At 44.6% G+C, this 22088-nt stretch overlaps 1 protein-coding gene across 1 annotated transcript in view; it reads left to right on the top strand.

The window, feature by feature from the left end:
• Positions 1-1394: 1394 nt before the first annotated feature.
• The window catches only part of CCN4 (cellular communication network factor 4), a 52265-nt gene continuing 31571 nt past the window's right edge, over positions 1395-22088 (top strand). The window contains exon 1 of the mRNA XM_073329337.1: positions 1395-1570. Coding sequence (XP_073185438.1) covers positions 1523-1570 — 48 coding nt within the window. The 5' untranslated portion in view covers positions 1395-1522. The remainder of the gene's footprint in view (positions 1571-22088) is intronic.

Raw genomic sequence — 22088 nt, 5'->3', positions numbered from 1 at the left:
CATTGTCAGCCCCACCTTCAACTCCCACCAACCTGGCAGGAAGCAGCCATGGCCTGCCATTGTTGGGACAACCACCCTGGCCCACCATGCCCCCTACTCCTCATGACAGGACTTAGAAATAATCATAGAATATCAGGGTTGGAAGGGACCTCAGGAGATCATCTAGTCCAACCCCCTGCTCAAAGCAGGGCCAGTCCCCAATTTTTGCCCCAGCTCCCTAAATGGCCCCCTCAAGGATTGAACTCACAACCCTCGGTTTAGCAGGCCAATGCTCAAACCACTGAGCTATCCCTCCCCCAAAAACAACTGTCACACAGAATGGCCCCCTCAAGGATTGAACTCAAAACCCTGGGTTTAGCAGACCAATGCTCAACCCACTAAGCTATCCTTCCTCTGGTCTTGCCCACCACCTCCCTGCCCCTCTCTGGGATGGGACCAGCCTGCTCATCTCCTGAGCAGTAATGGCCATTGTGGGGAGAGGGAACTAGGGATGCTGACACAACTTTGCCTCCCCACCCCTGAACTTTTCTGAAATGACACTTCTGCCCGGAGGAAAAGAGCAAGACGACAGGGATGGCATCACACTAGGGAGCCACCAGACAAGGAGCAGACAGTAACAACAAATGGACCCAGGGGACCGAATCCCAGGCAGGGTGGTCAGTCCTACCTGGGGAGGTTTGTACCTAACAGAGATCCCAAAGGCCTGCCTGTCTCATGGATACTTTGGCAACCCCTAGTACAGCTCGTCATGCTGATAAAAATCTCACTGAACTGAAACAGCAGAGCAATGAAATGACAGGTATAAAACAGGGCCCAGATCTCTACTTGAAATCAATGAAGTGACACCAGCATATAGCCATGTGGAGGATCAGACTTTGACCCTCCCTGTGTATTCACATGTGGGTAACTATGCAGCCAATAGTTCCATTGGACTTGGCAGGTCTCCTCCCATGTGTGTCTGCAGGATGGAAGACCAGACCTTCTCCCTGTCTCGCAAATAAAAAAATTACCAGAATTTTTAAAAGACCATTTTCAGTTGGGGGTGGGGGGTAATTTACGGCAAACAGTGAGACTATTGCAGATGCTTATGTCCATGCCACCTAGTCTGCAAGCCTGGGACAGCCATAAACATAATGATGGGTAAACTCTGAGTATTTAAACCCCCTGTTAAAATTATAGGTTGATGCACCACTGCATTGTAACTTTCCCTTTAAGACTCCTCTGGCTAAAGGCAATATAGTGAAATGCAGGAGGTGGGGACAAAAAAAAAAAAAAAAAAAAAAGAAGAAGAAGACGTGAAGGCAGGGAAAGTTTCTTCAGAGGAAAAATGCAGGGTTTGTCCTTTGCCCTGACGTCAGATCTGTCTTTAATAAAATCCCCGAAGAGCCAGGAGAAAAATGCAGATCTGCCTGACTCGCTAGGCTGCCAGTTGAGGATTGCTCTGCATTTCCAACGTGGTGTTTTTGTACAAAACGGCTCTAAATCTGGGTTCAATCAATGTATTTAATCCTGGCTTCCAGTGATGAGGTGGCTTCTGCCCTGGCTTCTAGCAACAAGCAGCATTTTGCAGGTGAGTTGGCAAAGTGGAGGAGAGAAATGTTTTCTGCAAACTATTATTGGTAGGATTTTAGTGTTCATAAATTGGTGCATGCCGGAAAATGCAAGAGCTGCCTGATAAGGATTGGGTAGATCAGATCTGAGAGTGTCAAGGGTAAAGATGAGATGAGGCAGGAGGGGACATATCTAGAGAAGAACAGAGCTGCCCCTCTGACCCTAATCTTTCACCACCTCAAAATTGGGACCAGTTTTTGAGGACAGAAAAGCAGCAACAATTGCAAGTTGTTCAATCCTTTTGCACAGAGTGAATAAATTCCTGTTTGACAGCTTAAATGTGTCAGTGGAACATCATTGTGGGAATTGGATTAGAAGCCACTTGGGAACTAAGAAAGAGTCTGAGGGAATCAAGAACAAACGATGTGTATCTTAGGAAAGGTCCAGCAGCAACGTTTAAGGGGGTGGGGAGGAACAGCCTGCTGAGTGAATCAACAGGTCAGAACACACCACACGTGGCAGCAGCTCCCAGTACACAAGAGAGCAGAAGAGATACTGATCAAGGGGGGGCAGGCCCAGACTGCAAGCCCTGCTGGAGGGGTGTGGGGAGGAGAGGAAAGCAGCTAGCTGAGATCAAACGAGTTTGCAGAGCAGTGTAAAATGGTTAAAGGCACAGGGTCTGGCCTGTGCATCATGCAGAAGCCACCTGGCTGGCAACGAGAGAGATGGCCAATGATTGAGGGAGCGGGACAGCTGTGCAGGGAGTTGGCCTCGATCAAACTCTCTGTGTATTTCTGGCTCTGATCTCTCCAGATCTGGCTCTTTGGGGTAATATTGATTGCTAATTTGGCTCCTGAACCACTGAGGTCTGAGTATCACTCATCTAGTGTATCTAATGTGCCTGTGTGAGACCAGATACCAAGGTGATAAGCATGATATAAATCAATAGATAGACAGATATAAGGTCCACCCTAGGAAAAAAATTCTGCTTGCCTGTTCATCTAAGGCAAGTAACTTGTTTTGATGAGCAAGTAACATAGCATGAGTGCATATTTCCCCTCTCCGTTCTCATGGTAGGTGTGGGTGAAGACTATAGGTTTTATACCTGTTGTAATCCACTTTCTTGATGTTGAAAGGCTCTGTATTTAAAAACCAGACACAACATGAGTCTGGGGGGCAGGCTGGTGGTGAATGTGTGAATGTTATTTGTTTACTTCTGGCAATGTGTTTGCGTTTGATTAGCCCACAAAAGTAAAGCCAGTCCCTGGCCAGGAGACCTTCCAGTTCAAGGTCCTGATCCTTCAATCAGATCCAGGCAGCTGGACCCCTGTGCCTGTGGGGAGTCCCACTGAAATCTTTGGGGCTCTAGGTGGGTCTGATTGTGTGGATCAGATTGCAGGATCAGGCCCTAAAAGGCAGACCCATCAAAGACAGGCTGTATGTGGAAATCCAGAGGTGGGGAAGACTTCCTTTTAATAACTACTTCTTTCATAATGAATTTGCTTCTCGTGGGCCTCCTCTACAGAGGGCGTCTTGAATGAAAAAGGAAGGGGGTTTGGCAGACTGTGGCAGGGAAGATATTCCCTGGGTAGGGAGTAGCGTGGTAAAATGCCGGGAGCATAGTGGGACACCAAGGCTGGTATGTCAGCATATGAGAGAGCACATGAGGATGTGGGGTTGCAGTAAAGCACAGTGGATGTATTCTGTAAATGTGTCACATTCTGCTCCATCTTATTAACGTTTTAGTGAGTTCTTACACATTTTATTGGGATTATCTTTTCCCCTTCCACTTCTAAGACCAACCTCTCCTAGTACTAGGAGTGCAATTGTACAGGGAGAGAGAGAAAAAAACTACAACACTCTACTGCCTATAAAACTTCTAAATATTTCCTAAAATAGATTGTTCTAGACATAGGGTAAAACTTTTAAAAGCACCTTAGCTACTTAGCCTCCCAACTCCCATTGACTTGCAACAAAACTGATTCTTCAAAGTGTCTGTCACTTTTGAAAGTGGGACTTATAATGGCAGGACTTGGGAGTTTGATAACATGACCCGCAAGTGCTGTGCTTCTTACTGGGAGACCAAGAATCTTCCCTTTCTTCTGATTCTAGCCCTGATGGGTCATGAGATTTGAATCTTGTCATTTCCACAGGACTGAATATTTCCTGTCTTGGGCCTCAGAGCAGGATGATTTTGTGGAGGGGGAAATTCCACTCATAAGGAGAAATAAAGCAATCAAAATTTAAGGGGAGGGGGGGATAGGAAACTCTTTGAGGTTGCTCAGAGGTTTGGAATGTTAGAAGTGGTCTTGTTGGAGACGGTTAGCAGTCGGAGTGCAATGGTGTGTGATCCATGCAGTTGGTTGTGTGGATATCACCACCATGTAAGGAGGGAGGGGGTGTGCTTGAGATTTTTTTTCCTCAAATCACATTGGTAAACAGGTCCCAAGGGCAAAGAGTAAATGGTGCTATTGCCCCCCTAAATAAGCAGGCACTTATGCAAGCAGCAGGAAAGATAATAGTTTATTTGGGGACATCATCACTTATATCTGGTGTGAACAGCAGAAAGAGCACCAACCAAACACTAACTTTGTGGTTTTTGTTTGTGGGGAGCAGGGGTGTATGTGCCAACCTCCCTTTACATCCCTAGATCTTCATAATCATTGCCACTGATCTGAGCTATGGGCTGCCCTAGACCTATGGGTAGGATGCTTTGAGAATAGTAATGTGTAGCTTTGCCTTCTCCTTTTTTTCGGATTTACCGCCATGGGTTTGGGTCCAAGAAGTTTTCATTTGTAAAATATTTGGAACTGATGGCAGGAAAAACTGATTGTGATTTCTTGGACTCCTTCTCCAAAAAAACCCCACATTTTGATCAATCTTGAACCAAAAAAACAGCCTGGATTTGATTTTATTTTTTTCACTGGCAGCTTGTCTGGTGTTTAATCATTTCATGAGTTCCAGGGACCTGGCAATACATAGATGTTAGAAGGAGGTAAACTCAGGTTTGGTCATCAATTTTGTATTTGGAGCTTACAGCCTGGGACATGGATAATTTCGTGCAGTGTGTGTTCAAAGTGAGAAGAGCTTGACTTGTCACGTTCACCCCAGAGCATCTCCACTGCCACTGCTATTCTGTCGGGGGCCATCCTTTTGTTCTGTGTTTGTACAGCACCTAGCACAATGGTCTGCTAGGCATCGCTGCAATGCAAATAATAATACTTCAGTAGTGACTTGCTCCCCCCGTACATACAGCAGTCATGCTTCCATTCTTGACAACGGGTCTTATCCTCAGCTGGTATCAGTTACTACAAGAAGGATGTGGATAAATTGGAGAGAGTCCAGCGAAGGGCAACAAAAATGATTAGGGGTCCTGAACACATGACTTATGAGGAGAGGCTGAGGGAACTGGGATTGTTTAGTCTGCCGAAGAGAAGAATGAGGGGGGATTTGATAGCTGCTTTCAACTACCTGAGAGGTAGTTCCAAAGAGGATGGTTCTAGACTATTCTCAGTGGTAGAAGAGGACAGGACAAGGAGTAACGGTCTCAAGTTGCAGTGGGGGAGGTTTAGGTTGGATATTAGGAAAAACTTTTTCACTAGGAGGGTGGTGAAACACTGGAATGCGTTACCTAGGGAGGTGGTGGAATCTCCTTCCTTAGAGGTTTTTAAGGTCAGGCTTGACAGAGCCCTGGCTGGGATGATTTAGTTGGGGATTGGTCCTGCTTTGAGCAGGGGGTTGGACTAGACGACCTCCTGAGGTCCCTTCCAACCCTGATATTCTATGATTCTATGAATTGACAAAGTGCCATTGGGAGCTACACTGAGTCACACCAGCCGAGAATCAGGTTTAATTTATTCGGCTACCTTGAAAATGTATATGCTGTAGTGGAAACCTGGTAAATGGCTCCGCTAAAGTGCACCTGCTAAATGCACCGTGTTTATTGCTTTGGATTAAAAAGCTTTTGATTTAGGCTGTGTCTACACTACAGCCTATGTTAGCATAATTTGTCACTCAGGGGGTGAATAAATCCCACCCCAATGAGCGATGGAAGTTACATCGACATAAGAGCCAGTGTGGACAGCGCTATGTCAGTGAGAGAACTTCTCCCGCCGACATAGCTACTGACATTCTCAGGGGCTGCAGAAGTTAGGCCAATGGGAGCCGTCAGCTTAGAGCAGCTACATTTAGAGTAGCCGCACCACTGTAAGCTCTCGAGCGTAGTCATAGCCTTAGAAACTCCCCTTTTGCCCACACGCATGCACAAGCAAATAATTGCCCTTTCAAATGCAAAGTCCGGGACATGTCACTGCCTGAAGGTTAAGATGGTTCCTTGAAGTTCATTTAGGACTCAGTCCTGTTCCTACTGAAACCATTCACAAAACCCTCATTGACTTCAGAAGTAGTAGGGCTTCTTTGTACTTTTCATAACGTCTGTCTTCCATCCCTAAACTAGGGATTGTGCCGATTGCCTTCAGCTTCATTCTGTAGCAGCTGGATTTCTGCAAAGAGTGCAGGGTAGGCCTGGGAGCCAGGACTCCTGGGTTCTCTTTCCAGCTTTGCCTCTGACTACCTGTGCCTCTTTGGGGAACTCCTTCCAGGGGTCTTGAGATTCTCTGAGGAAACGTGCTAAGAGTGATTGGTTTTAATAAGCCTGCTTTCACTTACATAGCATGTTCATGGAAAGATCTCAATGACATCGTGGTTTTGGGAGTCTCCATTTTTGGGAACCCGAAGTGGGCAACCTGGGACAGAGTTTTCAAAAGGGTCCGGACCACACAGCTGGGGTCTGATTTTTTTTTTTTTTAATAAACACTGGCTCAGATTTAAAAAAAAAAATAGCAAAAAACAAAAACACCCCTCAGCATTTTGAGTGCTGACCTTATTGAAGAATCTGGCTCTATGTATCACAATGGGAACTGCTGGGTCCTGAGCCCACTTGTCTGCCCGTCTCTTGCTTAGGCTTTGTCTACCCTAGCACTTTTGTTGGTAACGCTTTTGTCAGTCGGGGTATGAAAAACACGCATCTCCCCCTCCCGCGACTGACATAAGTTTCATGACAAAAGTGCTACGTCAGCGGGAGACGTTCTCCCGTCCACATAGCTATCCCCGCTCATTGAGGGTGGTTTAATTATGCCGGCAGGTGTAGAGCAGCTACACGGGAGACCTTACAGCGGCGCAGCTGTGCTGCTGTACGGTCTGTAGTGTAGACGTAGCTTTAGACACCTGAAGGGGAGCTGCACTTCTTTGCAAAAATTGGTATTGAGCACTTGAAAATCTGTCCCCTGTATCTGAATTTTTTTTCCAGTAAAACTGAGCAGTCACAACTTCAGTTAAAGACAAGGGATGTTCAGCCCTTCTGAGAATCGGGTAACTCGTGCTGGACGCTCAAAATCAGGGCTCTTAAAAAAAAGGTGTCTGTAAGTGACTTGCCCCAGATCACACAATGAGGCAGTGATGGGGCTTGGAATAGAATGCAAGTCTCCTGAGACACACTCCCTGCTTCCTTAGGGTATGGCTGGCTCCCTGATCCCCACTTTCTGGGTGTTTAATTTAAAAGCAAAAACGGAGGTTCCGAATCAGGAGTAGCCCAACATGGGTTGATTGATAAGGATACCCTTCTAGGGTGGGATTTATGTTGCAATACCCAAAGGTAATTGATCTCCTTGCTAGTTCTGGGTTGGAAGTCCTGATTCTTACCTACCCTCCTTGCCCCAAAGCTGTTGAAAAGCCTTCTCCCCATTGCTGCCTTCTCCTTCTACTGCTTCTATCCAGAAGCCCTAGGGGTCTCCTTCTTAGATGTGTGAGGTGCTGCTTATTCCTGATGTGAGGGCAGTGTTTCCAGGGATCTCTGAACCTCTTGTGCCCTGTATTATTTTTAATAGACCTATATTGGCCTGTTACTAGTTCTGAGCCTCACTTCTGTCCCAGATGTGGGGGAGGGAGAGAAGGCTTGTGTGCGTTAACTGTCCGTATGAGTAGAAAGGGGAGGGGAGTGCTCAGGCTGAAACAGCTGCAGGAGAAAAGTGACATTAAGGATATGTTTTGCAACAAAACCCGAATAACGAATTTCTAATACTCAGGTTGCGAGCACATTCCAGCCCTGTGCGGTCATCTATACATCGGTTTGCCCTCTCTCAATAGCTCCCCGGGTTAGTCTACAAGACAGCGTCTCTTCTATTAGTCTGGGTCTGTCATTATACTTAGCCTAGAAGGAGAATGAAGATGGGAGACGAGTGGGCAAGGAATCCTATGGTTCATGTCCTGTGGGATGTCTTGTGGCAAGGCCAAAGAAAGACTTTAGGGGTTTGTGCAAAGAAACTCTGAAAGATCTTGAGCGCATCAGGGACTGAGTCAGCTCAGCACAGGAAGTCTCGCCTTCTGCACCAAGCTCTGTGCAGGCACAGGGGTCCGTCCGCCTGGTTTGGAATCTAAGAGCTTATTGTTTTGGAAAAGTCATAAGAGAAAATGACTTACACATATTCAGTGATGGGGATGTATGGCAGAGTAATCCAGCGCCATTTATATTCAAGTGGACAAAGTTTACAGCACTTGGAATGCTGTGAATGGCTCATATGCATGGCAAAGGTCTGCTCCTGCTGGTCACTGAATGATCACAAATATTTTAGGTGGGGTGTGTCTTTATTTTCTCGGTTTATGAGCCATTCATCCCAGACTAAGAAACCAGACTGGACATGAAGTATTGACTTTATTCCCCACACACCCAAATATATAATGATCTAACCAAATTTACCCAGGTATTCAGTTAGAGTTAGATGTACAAGACTACTGCCTACAGTAGTTACTGAATTTAATACATTACTTAGTTGAGCAACATTGTGCTTAGATCTGTAGAAAACCCCTCAGAAAATATGTTCCTTGCTACCAGGACTGTTACAATCTAAGTAGACTAAACAATTTTGACACAAACTGCGCTGAATAACTCAGAGAGGGATGAGCTAGACTAAAAGAAAGCAACTTTTAAATGAGCTGTGTGTGAGAGACAGCCCTTTTCCCCCTCTCTAGGAATTGCACCACCAAATCCAACGCTATTTTCTGCTTTGCTTAAAGTCTTGATTCCTTTATGTACTGTACACTTTCTTAGATTACAAATGCTCCTGTTTATTTCATGTTTCCACACTGAAACTTCTTTTTGAGTAAAAGCCTAGGTTGGGCTAGGGGGAGGGGACTGATGAACATTTCTTCAAAATCTGAAAACATTTGCCCAGCTCTAGGCCTAGATGATTCCAGGGAAAATACGATACCTTTCACATGGAACTAATAGAACAAAATTCCTATTTGCTTTACACGAAAATTATGTTGTAGCCAGCTGGCTAGTGTTGTGTACCACTGTCTCAAATCAGAACTGTATGCCATGGCCTTATACAGCTAACTGCGGGGAGAGAGTTTCCTTCACTTTAAATGGAAGAGGAGTCTACAGTTATAGCAGGAGAATCAGAATTCTAATATCAATGTCACTGTAATGTTCCAAGAGGTCTTTGTATTCAGCATCTTGACAACCATGATATACTAGGTTGCCACAAATATATTAGAATATTAGCTGGTTATTTTAAGTGAGATGGCAAATGCCTGTCTGTACTGCCAGAGGGTTTTTAAATCTTCCAAGATCCTGCTGGCTGTAAATCAGAACTAATTAATTGTTATCTTGAGTTTGTATTGTAATTGGCAAAAGCAGATTCTGCTACCACACTAAGGCGTTTTCTGCACGTGCTAGGCTGAATTTCCGGTTTGATGAGCAGGCAGAGAAATCCAAATTCATATGGGAAAAAATAAATGCTGTTCAAGAAAGCAGGTACATGTGCTTGGCTGGCTGTGGGGGGAAAAAGAGGTCCAGGTTTGACAGAGTAACAGCTGTGGAATTTTAGCGGCTGCAAGGAAGGAGTATAGCACAAAACTTGTATCCAGTGCTACAATGCCTAGAGTCCTCAAATGTATTACACTATAAACCTTTTGGGTTCCACTATGATGAGTTAAGTGGTGGAAAATCAGCTTGGAGAATATCCCTATTCCATTAATCAGAGCTGGCCATTAACAAATGAGATATAGGCTTCGCCAGCAAACCTCCTGGAAATTGACTAGCTTGTTACTGAGGATTTGGATAGTCACCCAAGGCCAGATCATACCAGAGGTTCTGGAACTAGGGATGCTGGGGGTGTGGCAGCACCCCCTGCCTTGAAGTGGTTTCCATCATAGGGTTTACAGTTTGGTTCAGTGGCTCTCAGCAGCCCCACTACACAAATTGTTCCAGCACCCCTGTCATTGGCTTTTAGAGTAATACCCGGTATGTTTAATCCCTATTAAATTCTACAGGGCTTTTCTATAAGGGAAGCCTCTCTGTGGATCTGGGGGCATGAGAAACTGGTGTGCAGGAGATGAAGGGGTGCATGTCTCTCCGTGCCTCACCCAACTGAAACATAACCCAGAGTCTGTAGTTAATTCTTTCAGCAGTGCCCCTTCTACCCTGGGGATTCCCTGAGAAGGGAAGTTCCAAGGTGCACCATCAGGCTGTTGAATTCTTGGCCATCTCTAAGTTCGAGGACTTCACTGAACTTAGGCTGACGTCCGAGTTTGTAATGTGTATGTGATACACATCTGCTTTCAGATTCAGCTATGAAATCTTCTGCTTCTCACAGATGAGATGCTTAATGAGCAGATATATATTTAAAAGGCCGCTTATGTAAACCTAAAATAGAGCCAATAGCTTTTCAACAATGTCACTATTCATGACTTATTTTTGGTTGTGTGTGTGTTGAGGTAGATCAAAATCCTTTCAGTGATGCCATCCTGACATGCAACGCTCTGTGTTCTTGATTAAGGGAGTGAAGCTGCAGCAGCTAATTAGATGAATGAAAGGAACATGCAGGCTGCACAGCCAAAACCTCTCTTGTTTTTAATCTAGAACCTTGTCTGTGCTAGAAAGTTGTACCACTTTATCTCTCCAGGTATAGTTAAAGCAATACAATCCCTCACCTACACCATGGACTCAGTTATACCAGTTGAAAGGTGTTTATGTTGGTGTATCTTATTCCCATATGGAAAGAGCAATAAGATATACAGGCATAACCACATCCTCATTAGGGGTTGTTGGTATAAATACTGCAATAGCTGATCACACTCCTAACCAACATGGTTATACTTGTACAATTTTTAAGTGTAGCCCAGGCCTTAGTCTAGGGGTAGTAAATAGGTGGACCACAGGCCAAATCTGGACCACCAGACACTTTTGAACGGACCCCAGAATCTTTTTATTTACTTATTATTATCTTTATTCGCAAAAAGAAAAGGAGTACTTGTGGCACCTTAGAGACTAACCAATTTATCTGAGCATAAGCTTTCGTGAGCTACAGCTCACTTCATCGGATGCATACCGTGGAAACTGCAGCAGACTTTATATATACACAGAGAATATGAAACAATACCTCCTCCCACCCCACTGTCCTGCTGGTAATAGCTTATCTAAAGTGATCATCAGGTTGGGCCATTTCCAGCACAAATCCAGGTTTTCTCACCCTCCACCCCCCCACACAAATTCACTCTCCTGCTGGTGATCTATCCTATCTATCACCTATCTATCTATCTATGAATTTGTGTGGGGGGGTGGAGGGTGAGAAAACCTGGATTTGTGCTGGAGATGGCCCAACCTGATGATCACTTTAGATAAGCTATTACCAGCAGGACAGTGGGGTGGGAGGAGGTATTGTTTCATATTCTCTGTGTATATATAAAGTCTGCTGCAGTTTCCACGGTATGCATCCGATGAAGTGAGCTGTAGCTCACGAAAGCTCATGCTCTAATAAATTGGTTAGTCTCTAAGGTGCCACAAGTACTCCTTTTCTTTTTGCGAATACAGACTAACACGGCTGTTACTCTGAAACCTGTCATTATCTTTATTGTTATTCTTTTTTAAATATTTTAATCTGAAATCTGGATCTTGCTTATACCTTGACCAAGAAATTTGGACTTTGACAAAAAAATAATTGACTACTCCCACCTTAGGCTGTAAACTATTAGCTGGGAAGAAACATGTTAGTCTCTCAGGTGCCACAAGCACTGCTCCTTGTTTATGCTGATACAGACTAACACGGCATTCAGCATTCTGTCATTCCTACCTCAATACTGCCCCCTTGTGTTTAGGTGTTGTGCAATTAAGAAACAGACTTACTGGTACAACCAAAGGTGTCGATGCATAGGCTCTCTGTTTATAATTGTGACTGCAACATGAAATGCTGTGAGCTACTGGCAGCCAGCAATAGCCAATTTTACAATAAAATTCTATGTTAAAAAAGAAAAGTCTCAGTGCTCGTGTGATTGAAGTTTTCTTTACGAGGCTAGGACAAAAACACAAGTGGCCAGCTGTGCTTGTCTGTCCCTTGGGAAAGTTTGTGAGTACATTAACCATTTAAATACTGAGATACTTCCATTCACTTGGAACGTGGCTATATAGGGCAGTGAGAAATGATAGCAATTGTGAATGTAGTGCTTTTTAGATGTCCCAGTTTAACAGTCTGAAGACCTCTGTTCATAGCACAACTGATCCATGTGATCCACCAGTGTGCTTCAGTTCTGACCTGGAGGGACCACTTACTCTGGAGGCCAGGTCCTCAGCTGCTATAAATTGGCACAACTTGTTGGAACTCCCCTGAGGACCTGGCCCTTGGTTTTTATGCCATGCTTGTCACCATGGCATCAGAGTATCTCTTGTGCTGGGAGGGGAATTAATCTCCAGGTCCATTTAACCCAGGGCCCCTTCTGACATTACTGACCTGTGCAGATTGTGGTGGATGCATGTCTAACAGGCAATGGACTAAGCACCCCCCTCTCCTCCCATTTCGCACAGCCATCAGTGTGTAAACTTTTTTGTTGTTGCCAGTTTGTGTTGGATTTGAACCAGTGTTGTGGTGCTGAATGGCTCTAATCCCTTCATCATTCAGACCCTCCTATGCCATTTGTTTACAAGATGCAAAAATAAAGCAATTTCCTCATTGTTCTACACAAAATTTGTGAGGCTCAACTGAGTGAATCTATTTTCTGCAACTTGTAGAACTCAACAACTTAGTTTGTTAAATATGTGTGGGAGGAAGGCTGGTATTGTGGGTAAGGCATGAGAGTGAGAAATCTAGGTTCTGCCACAGACATCTTGTCTGATTTCACCGCTCCGTGCCTCAGTTTCCCCCCGATAAAATAGGGGTATTTAATACTTCTTCCCTCAAAGTTAAGAGTGACATGCCTGGAAAATGTTTATGAACTGATTTGAATTCCTCCAGTGACAAGGCACTAATAAAATGTGAAGCATTTTGATGTACGTTAGTCACCCTTTCAGATAATCCATGCACAGGCCTCTCTGAAAGGCAGATATCCTCTTTGTCTAGCTTGAACTTCATTTTGGTGTTATCACCTTTTATTTCAGGCAGTATTTTAGTTAAATGCCACATTTCAGTTCTGTTTCCACTGACTTCACTGGAAGTGGGAGGGGGTCTCCAGTGCTGTTTGTAACTTTCCAACTTTGCTCCTTTTTTGTGAATTTATTCCAGGTGGTATTCTAGTTTCCATTTTATTTCATCAAAAAGCAACTGTTTTGTCCCAAAAGCCACATACAAGCCAAAGGCGAATCTACAGTTATATTTTTCCCAGTGTGTCAACTTTCATTTGTTTGGATGGTTTTTATATATATATATAAAATAAATATTTGGTTTCTCTGTTGCACACAGAAATAAGATCCAAGTTCAAAACAGCTCTGGAATAGCATTTGTCCTGAGCCTTTGGATTTGAAAGTGAAGGATGGTTTGACAGCCTAACGTGGCCTCTTCTTAGTCCCCTCCTTCCCAGTGTCTGAGTTTGTTCCTTTGCTGTTTCTGGGCCAGCTATTCAGGAACAGTCTGTTCTGTCTCCCCCATTGATTCTTCACCTACCTTTTTTTTTAAAATTTATTACACAAATCCATGCTGTCTGCAACCACCAGACTGATGATTGTTGCCCCACAATGGTGCTTACTCTAAAGCCTTGTCTCTCCAGTTCTAAGATGCAGGGGGAACAGTATCGTTTTAACACTTCCACTGGGCGTTTTGCGAGAGCTGTATGAATGGCCTAGACTTGGAGATGACGCTTCTGTCCCAGAAGTGATAGGGGAGCCCAGACCTTTAAATGCCACAAGTGCTTCCTGGGAGAGCGTGTCTGCTCTTTGCTAGCAGGGTAATAATCTGTACTTACACAGGAGCTTAACAAACATTGCTTAAGCTTCATGGCAAACGTAGCATTAGGTTTTATTAGGGGCCAAATCCTGCTTGTTTTACTCAGGGAATTAGATTCAGTGAGGTTACCTGCCAGGGTTGCCAAGCCTCCAGGATTGTCCTGGCATCTCCAGGAATTAAAGATTGTCATGGGATGAAACCTCCAGGAATACGTCCAACCAAAATTGGCAACACTACTACTTGCCTGTGTAAGGCACACCGGGTATGGCCCGAAATCTCTCTTAAAGATGCATAAACTGAGGCAAGGAGAGCTTGCTTTGTCCAAGGACACACTACAGAGTGGGAATAGGGTCCAGGAGAGCTGACTCCCTGTCTCTCCTCATTCAGATACCAAGAGCTGTTGTTTTCTGTTCTTATGCACAGTGGCTGTGCACTTTGCTAATGTGGGGTGTGATCCTGCTCCCCTTGAAGTCAAGCTCAGAACTCCCCTTGATTTGTAACTGCTTTGAAATCATGAACCGTGAACAAAAGAGAGAGAGGCACAGTAATATATTTTAACGTGTTAAGATTCATCTCACTGTAATATTGATCCCATTGTAAAAACATTTCTTCTCCTGGAGAGGCTAGGTGGGAAATAGATTCAAAGTGCCATGCAATTGAGTGAGCGAATGCATATTCGATACTGCCTTCATGATAAATCCAACAACAGCCAAGTGCATCTCTTGCCTTTCACTAAAATTTTCCACAGATGTATAGGTTTTAAAGGAACAGTGAATAATTACCCTCCTTACAAGTATACAAAGAACATTGCCTATTATTGGACCAACAAGTAATTTCCAGTAGAAAAGCAGAAAAAGACTTTTGTACCCTAGAAGCTGGTTAATTACTAATAAGGATAAACTGAATTTAGACCATCTTTTTGGGTAGTTAATGGAAGCTTAGTGCAAGGAGTAACTATCATAACAAAACGTTGGATGGAGGTGGGCAGGGAGGAACAGAAATCTCAGTCCTGAGATTATAAGGGGACTCGGCAAAGGGTGTAGGTGGGTGGGTGGGTAGGTAGGTCATTTTTATTCTGAATAAAATTCTTGTTTGACTTGCGTATTGCAGGAGTTATGGGGGGAAGTGGATCTTAATGAGTGAAAGGTCGTGTCTTGGCAGGTCCCTTCAATAATGGCATGCCACGCTTTGGGGGAAAGGTCCAGAGGTGGCTATGGAAGAAATGGACAAATGGGCCATTGAAGCTGTCATCATTAGTAGAACTGGGGAGCAGTGATGCACTAAGGGTATGTCTGCACTGCAGCTGGGATCCAATCTCTGAGTCTGGGCAGACAGGCTCTCGCTAGTGGGGCTTGAGCTGGTGTGCTAAAAATAGCAGTGTGGATGTTGTGGCTTGGGCAGAGACTCAGGGAGTTGGGTGGGCTTGAGAGCCTGAGCTGCTGCCAGACCCACAACATCTACACTTCTATTTTTAGGGCACTAACTCAAGCCCCATGAATCTGTCTACCCGTGCTGGGAGCCTCACTATCAGCTGTTGTGTAGATGTACTCTAAGAGGCCTAGCATAGTGGATCATGGAAGGTTTATTCTTTGGTATGGACAGGACAAAATATCATCTCACTTGGTTTTAACCTACTTGTTCATTATGTGTCTGTTCTGGGCAATGATGCTGAGCCTTGCAAACACTACTACTGGCATCGAATTGGCATGTCTGATACTAATCCAAATCTTCCATATGGCACCAAACCAGCATTCATTCTGTAAGGATCCGAGAGAACTTTTCCCTTCTCCTTCCTGGCAAATGGGAAATGTTCAAATGGCTCCCCGCACAATTTGATGGGGAGCCAACGGAGAAGTACTGGTCTCCTGCCTCTCCTAGTTCTGAGCCAGTCGCCAGGCCAGTAAATGCCCATAGTGGGATTGCCTGACTGTTACAAAGATTTCTTTCTGAGTTAAAATCTAGAAAACAGAATCCAGTGCTGGCGAGTACGGTCCAAAAGCCACAACGCTCAACCTTGGCCTCCACCCCCTCAGGGCAGCTCCGGCACAGCAGTATTGCTGTTGCGTTTCCTGTTGAATATCTGTGTTTTAAATTTCCATTGTTAATTTTTTTAAGGGGGGAAAGAAAAGGGCAATTTTAAAAATGTGGTTTTGACTCCAGAATCCATCTTCCTGTTGATACAGCTGTATGAGTGCCACTTAATGTCTTAGCAAACATACAACAGATCGGAGAAAGGGAGTTTAGCTCTTAATTCCTCTTTTTTTTTTTTTTTTTTTTGCTACTTCACTATTCTGGGACTCTCTCATTATAATGATTTCTTCTTTCTCTGTCCCTCCTCTCCCCTTCCCCGCCCCCATCCCTCTTTCCCTTCTTGCACATCCCCACACCTGTTACATCATGCTGCAGCTCAGTTTGAGTAAAGCCTGATCAAAATTTACAGGATTTTCTCTTGCAGTCGATGAAAATGCTTCAGTCCTTTGATGAAAATAGCTGCAACTCTTGTTCTTTGGTGTCCTGTTCCTGGAGGAAAAATGTAATTAAATTAAATCACTTCACATTTGTTCTTTAAACAATTCAGTCATATGACGGGGGCAGCAAGAGGCCTATGAGCTATTAAAGTTGATCTGAAGCCATGTGAGGGTTTAGGCCATATTTTGAGGACTTGAGTCTCTAGGGGGGGGCTAGGTACTTCATAGACCTTCGTCATACCAAAATGAACATAATTATGGCTGGAGAGCCCTGGGATCTGACTACAGCTGTTGGGTATGAGTCGTGTGGGAAGAAAATTGGACCCTCTTGGGTTCAGGTGGGGTCGGTTCTCCTCCTCCTGCCTGTGGGTTCAGTAGAGCAGTGTCTGCATGTCCTACTACTGTCGGCCACCACCGCCATCTTGCTGCGTTGTGGAATGAGTGTTCCAAGAAGCCTCTCGCTCAGCACCACACGCAGCTCAGCAGGGGGCAGCGGCTGCTAGAAGCAGGGCATGCGCCCACTGCCATGCCAGCCCCGTGGGCAGGAAGTGGTGCCAGCCCTGGCTTTCGTTCAGGGAGGAAAGGGCTGGGGTTGGGTCAGGTTTGGTGGACTTGGGTCTGGTTCCAGCCTAAAAAATTAGACCTGTGGATGGCTGAGCCTGGTTCCATGGATGATCCTGCTGCCATTGCGGTATCCACACACGTTTTGTGAGCAGACCCGCCATGGTCAGCCTGAGCATCTTACTAGAACCTACCAGTCGCACTCTGCTATTTCTGTGGAGCTGTGAGTGGCTGCGGTGGCCAGGCGGGAACATCATGTTTCCTACCCTGGACACGCGTTGCTACTACACGAAATGTTGGAATTCTGGATAGGAGATGGGAGACCTGTCTTCTTACCTAGAGCTGAAAGGTTCCAAAGTGTTTACCCTGGGTCTGTCTGCTTCAGTTCAAGTCAACTGAGCACCCTGCAAATCACACCCTGCACAGGTTAGCTTGCAGAAAACTGAATGCTGGGTGTAATAGTGGTGTCCGTGTATAAACTGAGACAGAGGGGTTTACTTGTTCGGCATGTGGCCAACGTAGCTACAGATACAAAGCTTTTTTTTCTTTTTATTTCTTTTTAAATAGCTCAGGGATTCTGACTTTTTTTATAATCTGAGCTTCAGATCTGCTCATGAAAGGTACCGTATAATAGCTAGATATTACCGGTATTAATAGAGGTGCTGTAGGCACCTCCCTTCCTAGTCACGGTAGCAGGAGTCGCCTCCTCTCACATGGGTTGTTGCATAGTGTTCCTGTGCCGATCCGTCTATTCGGCAACATTAATGACCCCCATCACCATAATATCTAAGCACCTCACAGTCTTCAAAGAATTTGTCCTCCCAACTCCTTTGTGAGTAGGGCAGTGCTATTATCCCCATTGTACAGACGGGGCACTGAGGCTAAGAGAGACTGACCTGCTCAAGGTCACACAGGAAGTCTGTGGTGAGGCCAGGACACGAACCTGGGTTTCCTGAATCCCCAGCTAGCTCCCATCCTTCCTCTCTGCCTGAGACAGCAAAGGAACAATTAAAATAGTATTTATGTGATGAATGCTTAGCCTCTTTACGGCCACTGGTGAAAGTGTTGGTGTCCTTTTTCTTCGAATACATGAATGACTTTTTTTGCTTCTGCTCCCCAGTTGGGTCTTTATTCTTGTGGATTATTGTGGTGCTTTCTTTCAAATTAGAGGGTCACTTCTGCCATAAATAATATTTAAGATGACCCAAAATCCTGTGCCTCTGTCACTAATAGCACACAGTAGGAGAGGGTTCACCCCTCACAACTGTACAGATTAGAAGCTGTGTACTGAGCCCCAGTTGTATGGGTGGCTCTTTAACACTCTTCCATGTGAGACTGTGTATTCCCTTTTCCAGCCTCTGCAAAGACAGGAGTGGGGGCTGTTGCTCTGGTAAAGTCATGGGCATGATGCTCAGAGCAGACTGGAAGAGAAATCTCTTCCTCACTCTTTCTGCTAAGGGGAAGCAGAGGCTCCCATTGGCTCGCCTATGTGAAGGGCTAAATGAAGGTGAACCTGCCAAGAACTGCACTGGTAGGGAAAGGGAGACAGTTGAGGATGGTGGGACTAGACCCACACATGAGAAGGCTCTTCCCCAGCATGGCTCTTCATCAACAGCACCAGGCTGCCGGAACCTCTGTTCCGCTCCCTCCTTTGAGTGGAATGGTAGCTAACATCTGAACATGCTCGTCTAGTGCGATGCTCAGCTAAGAGAGCAAATGTGACCCTAGGATGTATTATCAAGGGGGGACTTGTATTATCAAGTAGGAGCAGAGAGGTGGCATTTCCTCTGTATACAACTTTAGTTAGTAAAGCTGAGGGAATAACTGGCTTTTTTCAGTTCAGTGCCTGACCCCTCCACCTCAGCCCCAAAATATCAGTTAGATTTTAACCAAAAGTGAACTGGGTTTTTTTTTTAGGCTTTCTCGCCAAAATGAAAAACCAAAAAAATGTCATTCAAGACAAATGTCACTTTGAATGATGAAACAAATTGCACTGCAGAATGTTTTGTGACCCAAAGGCTTTGCCCTTCCAAATGCTCCCCTTGTAACCAAGTGCCCTTTCCCAGCTGAGATTTGGTGGAGTTTCTTCTTTAACTGAGAGACTGCTAATAATGACATTCAGAAGTTTCATAGAGAAAATGGAGCTCAATGTTCTTTCCCTGCTGTCAGAGCTGTGTCTTGACAGTTGTTCTCTCCATGTTTCCTTTTTGCAAAATGATGTCCCCACAAGGCCTAGGAAAAGGAGCAGGAGTATTTTTCTTCATGCTCTAACTATCCAGATAAGTCAGAGGCTTTAATGAGGGATCAGTCATGGAGCAGCCTTCCAAAAGGAGTAGTGGGGGCAAAAAAAGCTAGCTAGTTTTAAAATGGAGTCTGATCAGTTTAAGGACAGGATTATACAGCTTGGCTGCCTGTATTAGCAGGAGGCTAGACTTACTGGCCCACAAGATCCCTTCCAGTCCTACATTACATCAGGAGGCTCCTATGGTTAAGACATTGGATTGGTATTTGAGAGGTCTGGATAAAGAGGCCTGGGTCTACCATGGACTTCCTGTCACTGTGGGCAAGTCATTTAGTGTGTCTGTGCCTTAGTTCCCCACCTGTACAACAGGGATAACACTTCCCTCTACCTCCCTTTGTCTGTCTTGCCTATTAGACTGTAACTCTTTGGGCCAGGGCCTGTCTCTTACTACCTGTGCATGCCTAGCACAATGCCTAGCACAATGGGATGCTGAGTTTGGTTGGCCTCCAAGCATCCCTCACAATTACCCCCTTGTGGTTACAAAACTGTTCTGTAAACAGCTTTCTGCATGCTACAGAGTAGACTTTAGATAGCACAGTTCTCAGGAAAAAAAATCACTGTCCATATGGCTTTAACCCACGTGACTTCCACCATAATATGTATGGACATGCCTCATGCAGACTTCACAGCAGGAGATGCATAAATCTCAACACTGTTAGATAACAGCCTCTCTTAGGCCATTTTAGTTTAAAAAACTAGGACCAGATAAGCTCTGTGGAGGGAAGTAGAATCACGAGGGAGGTGGTTTTCAGTTAGTCATGACAACCACATTAAAGTTAGTGGGTTAGTTTCACAATCAACTATGTTTGGATCTCATTTTAATTTCTAACTTGTTCCAGCAACGATTCAGTGTTTCCATAGTTGTCTTGCCAGTGTGGGTCGGAGGAATATTTAGGTTGATTTGATTTCCGATGTACCTGGTGAAAGTGAGAGCAGAATCTGGTACAATCTGGTTTTGAGTAATAACTGGGACACCAGATGTCAAAGTTAATTAATTCCACAACTGCACTGTGGAAGGAATAAGCAGTTGCAAAAAGATAGGGGCAGAGGACGTCTTACGTCACCCAGTGCTTGCACCAACATTTTCAGTGGAATCTCAAATCAAAAAATCTCTCCCAGATTCCACTGACTTGTCCTCTTTTATGTTGTCATGAGTCAAAAGGCAAAGAACTCAGCAGATTGTATGCTTCACATTCTGCAGCTTGCTGCTCCCCTGTAATATCAAAGAGCGGTGTCACGTGAGGTTTCATATTTCCTTTTTAACTCTTTATTTTGGCCTGTGCTAAAACACAGTGACAAAAAAATTAATTAAATCCAGCAGCAGAGGCTTTAAGAGGCAGGGGTTCGACATCAGTATCCTTGTAGGACAACAGAAAGCTTGTTATGCGATCTAGCAACACAGCAGATTGGGAAGATACATCTCTAGGAAATCAAACAACACATGTTTTCAAGGAAGTGGTAAAAGCAGCATCCACTTCATGCCATACCTTCTCTATTCTGTCTTACAGATCACTGAATCTTCAGCGGGTTTCTTCTAATGTAGCAGATGCACAGGGATTTACAGAAATTGGGAAATGGGCTAGAAATACTCAGCAAGGCTCTGAAAGCTGTAGGGAAAAGTTACCTGTGGAGCTGAGTTAGAAACGTGCAGTCAGAAGGAATTTAGGACATGGAGCCTTATGGAACCTGAGCAGAAAGTACAGTAGATGTAGACTGCACCCTTTCTGCCCCAACATATAAATGAACCTCCTTGTTCGTCCAGAATGATCATTCTGCCCGTAGCAACACAGTCATTTTGTTCTCTTGGGACTTGATGCAAACCCTAAAAGTCCTTTGGAAGGATCTTTTTTCTCTCCTGTTACCAGGCATCTGTATCTGTGAAGGGATTTTTAATGACATAGAATTATATGCATCTTTTTCCTTCTTGAAACATCTAATTTGGTCATCTCATCCATCCCCTAACCACATATTTTAGTATCTTAGACTAGTCTAGTTCTAAGTGTTTCCAGGCATTGCAGCTTCTATTGCTTCCCTTGGGAGACTATTCCACAGCCTAATATTCTCAATGCCTGGAAGTATTTCATGCTTTTCAGATTACATTCTTCCTTTGCTTAATGTAATCCCATCACTCCTCGTAATACAGCCTTTTAACACCCTACATACTTCCTCTCCCTCCTTAAGCTTTCTCCTTCCATGTTTCGGTAGATGGGACTGCATGGTCATTGCTGAGCCAAGGGATGTATACATAACTTTTAATCTTCCTCATCAATTTATCCCTCCAGCCAATCAATTGCTTGAACTGGTTTTCACTGAACTCCTTCCCGTTTGTCAGCGGACCTGATTTCACAGTAAGGCCCCTATACCCTATTGACATGCAATTTGAGAGCACTTTACATTGCCAGAGCAGTGTAAATGAGAATCAGACCGTATCTCTTTGCAAAAGCATGCAGGCTGACCACATGTAATGCATTATCAATACTGGCTGCAGCAATACAGGCTTGCTTCTCCACTGTCCTCCACCTTGTATTGTCACTTCTACCTGGGAGTGGTGAACAATTTTGGATTTGGTAGCATGTTACAGTGTCTTTGCACTGGTGTATATGGCTACAGAAAGTGCAAGGCAATGGAGAATTGAGCCCATAGTCTCTGGACATTTGCCTGGCTAACCCTTTTATGGGCTCTAGACACAATCTGAAATCACTCATCTCCTCCTCTGTTTCATTGGATCGCTTATGCTGCTTTCTAGCTAGTAGCCTAAGGTGTCAGTTGGATGCTGGTTTAACATTTGGCTTCCATGTTTCTTTGATGAAAACTGCTTTCATCTCAGGAATATGGCCAGACTACACCAAGGTCAGATGTTCGAGTTGGTGTAGCAGTCCCTGTGGATGCCTGTGGTTTGTCTTGTTTCAGACATGTTAATGCTGTTTTACAGATCTCTCTGCACTCATAGTTAATAGAAGTCAGCTGCTTTGAGAGACTGCTGCCACAGCTCTGCGT

Source organism: Lepidochelys kempii, chromosome 2 (genome assembly GCF_965140265.1).
Source record: "Lepidochelys kempii isolate rLepKem1 chromosome 2, rLepKem1.hap2, whole genome shotgun sequence".
Lineage (NCBI taxonomy): Eukaryota > Metazoa > Chordata > Testudines > Cheloniidae > Lepidochelys > Lepidochelys kempii.
Note: the sequence above shows the minus strand (reverse complement) of the source record. Positions and strands in the feature narration are given on the sequence as shown.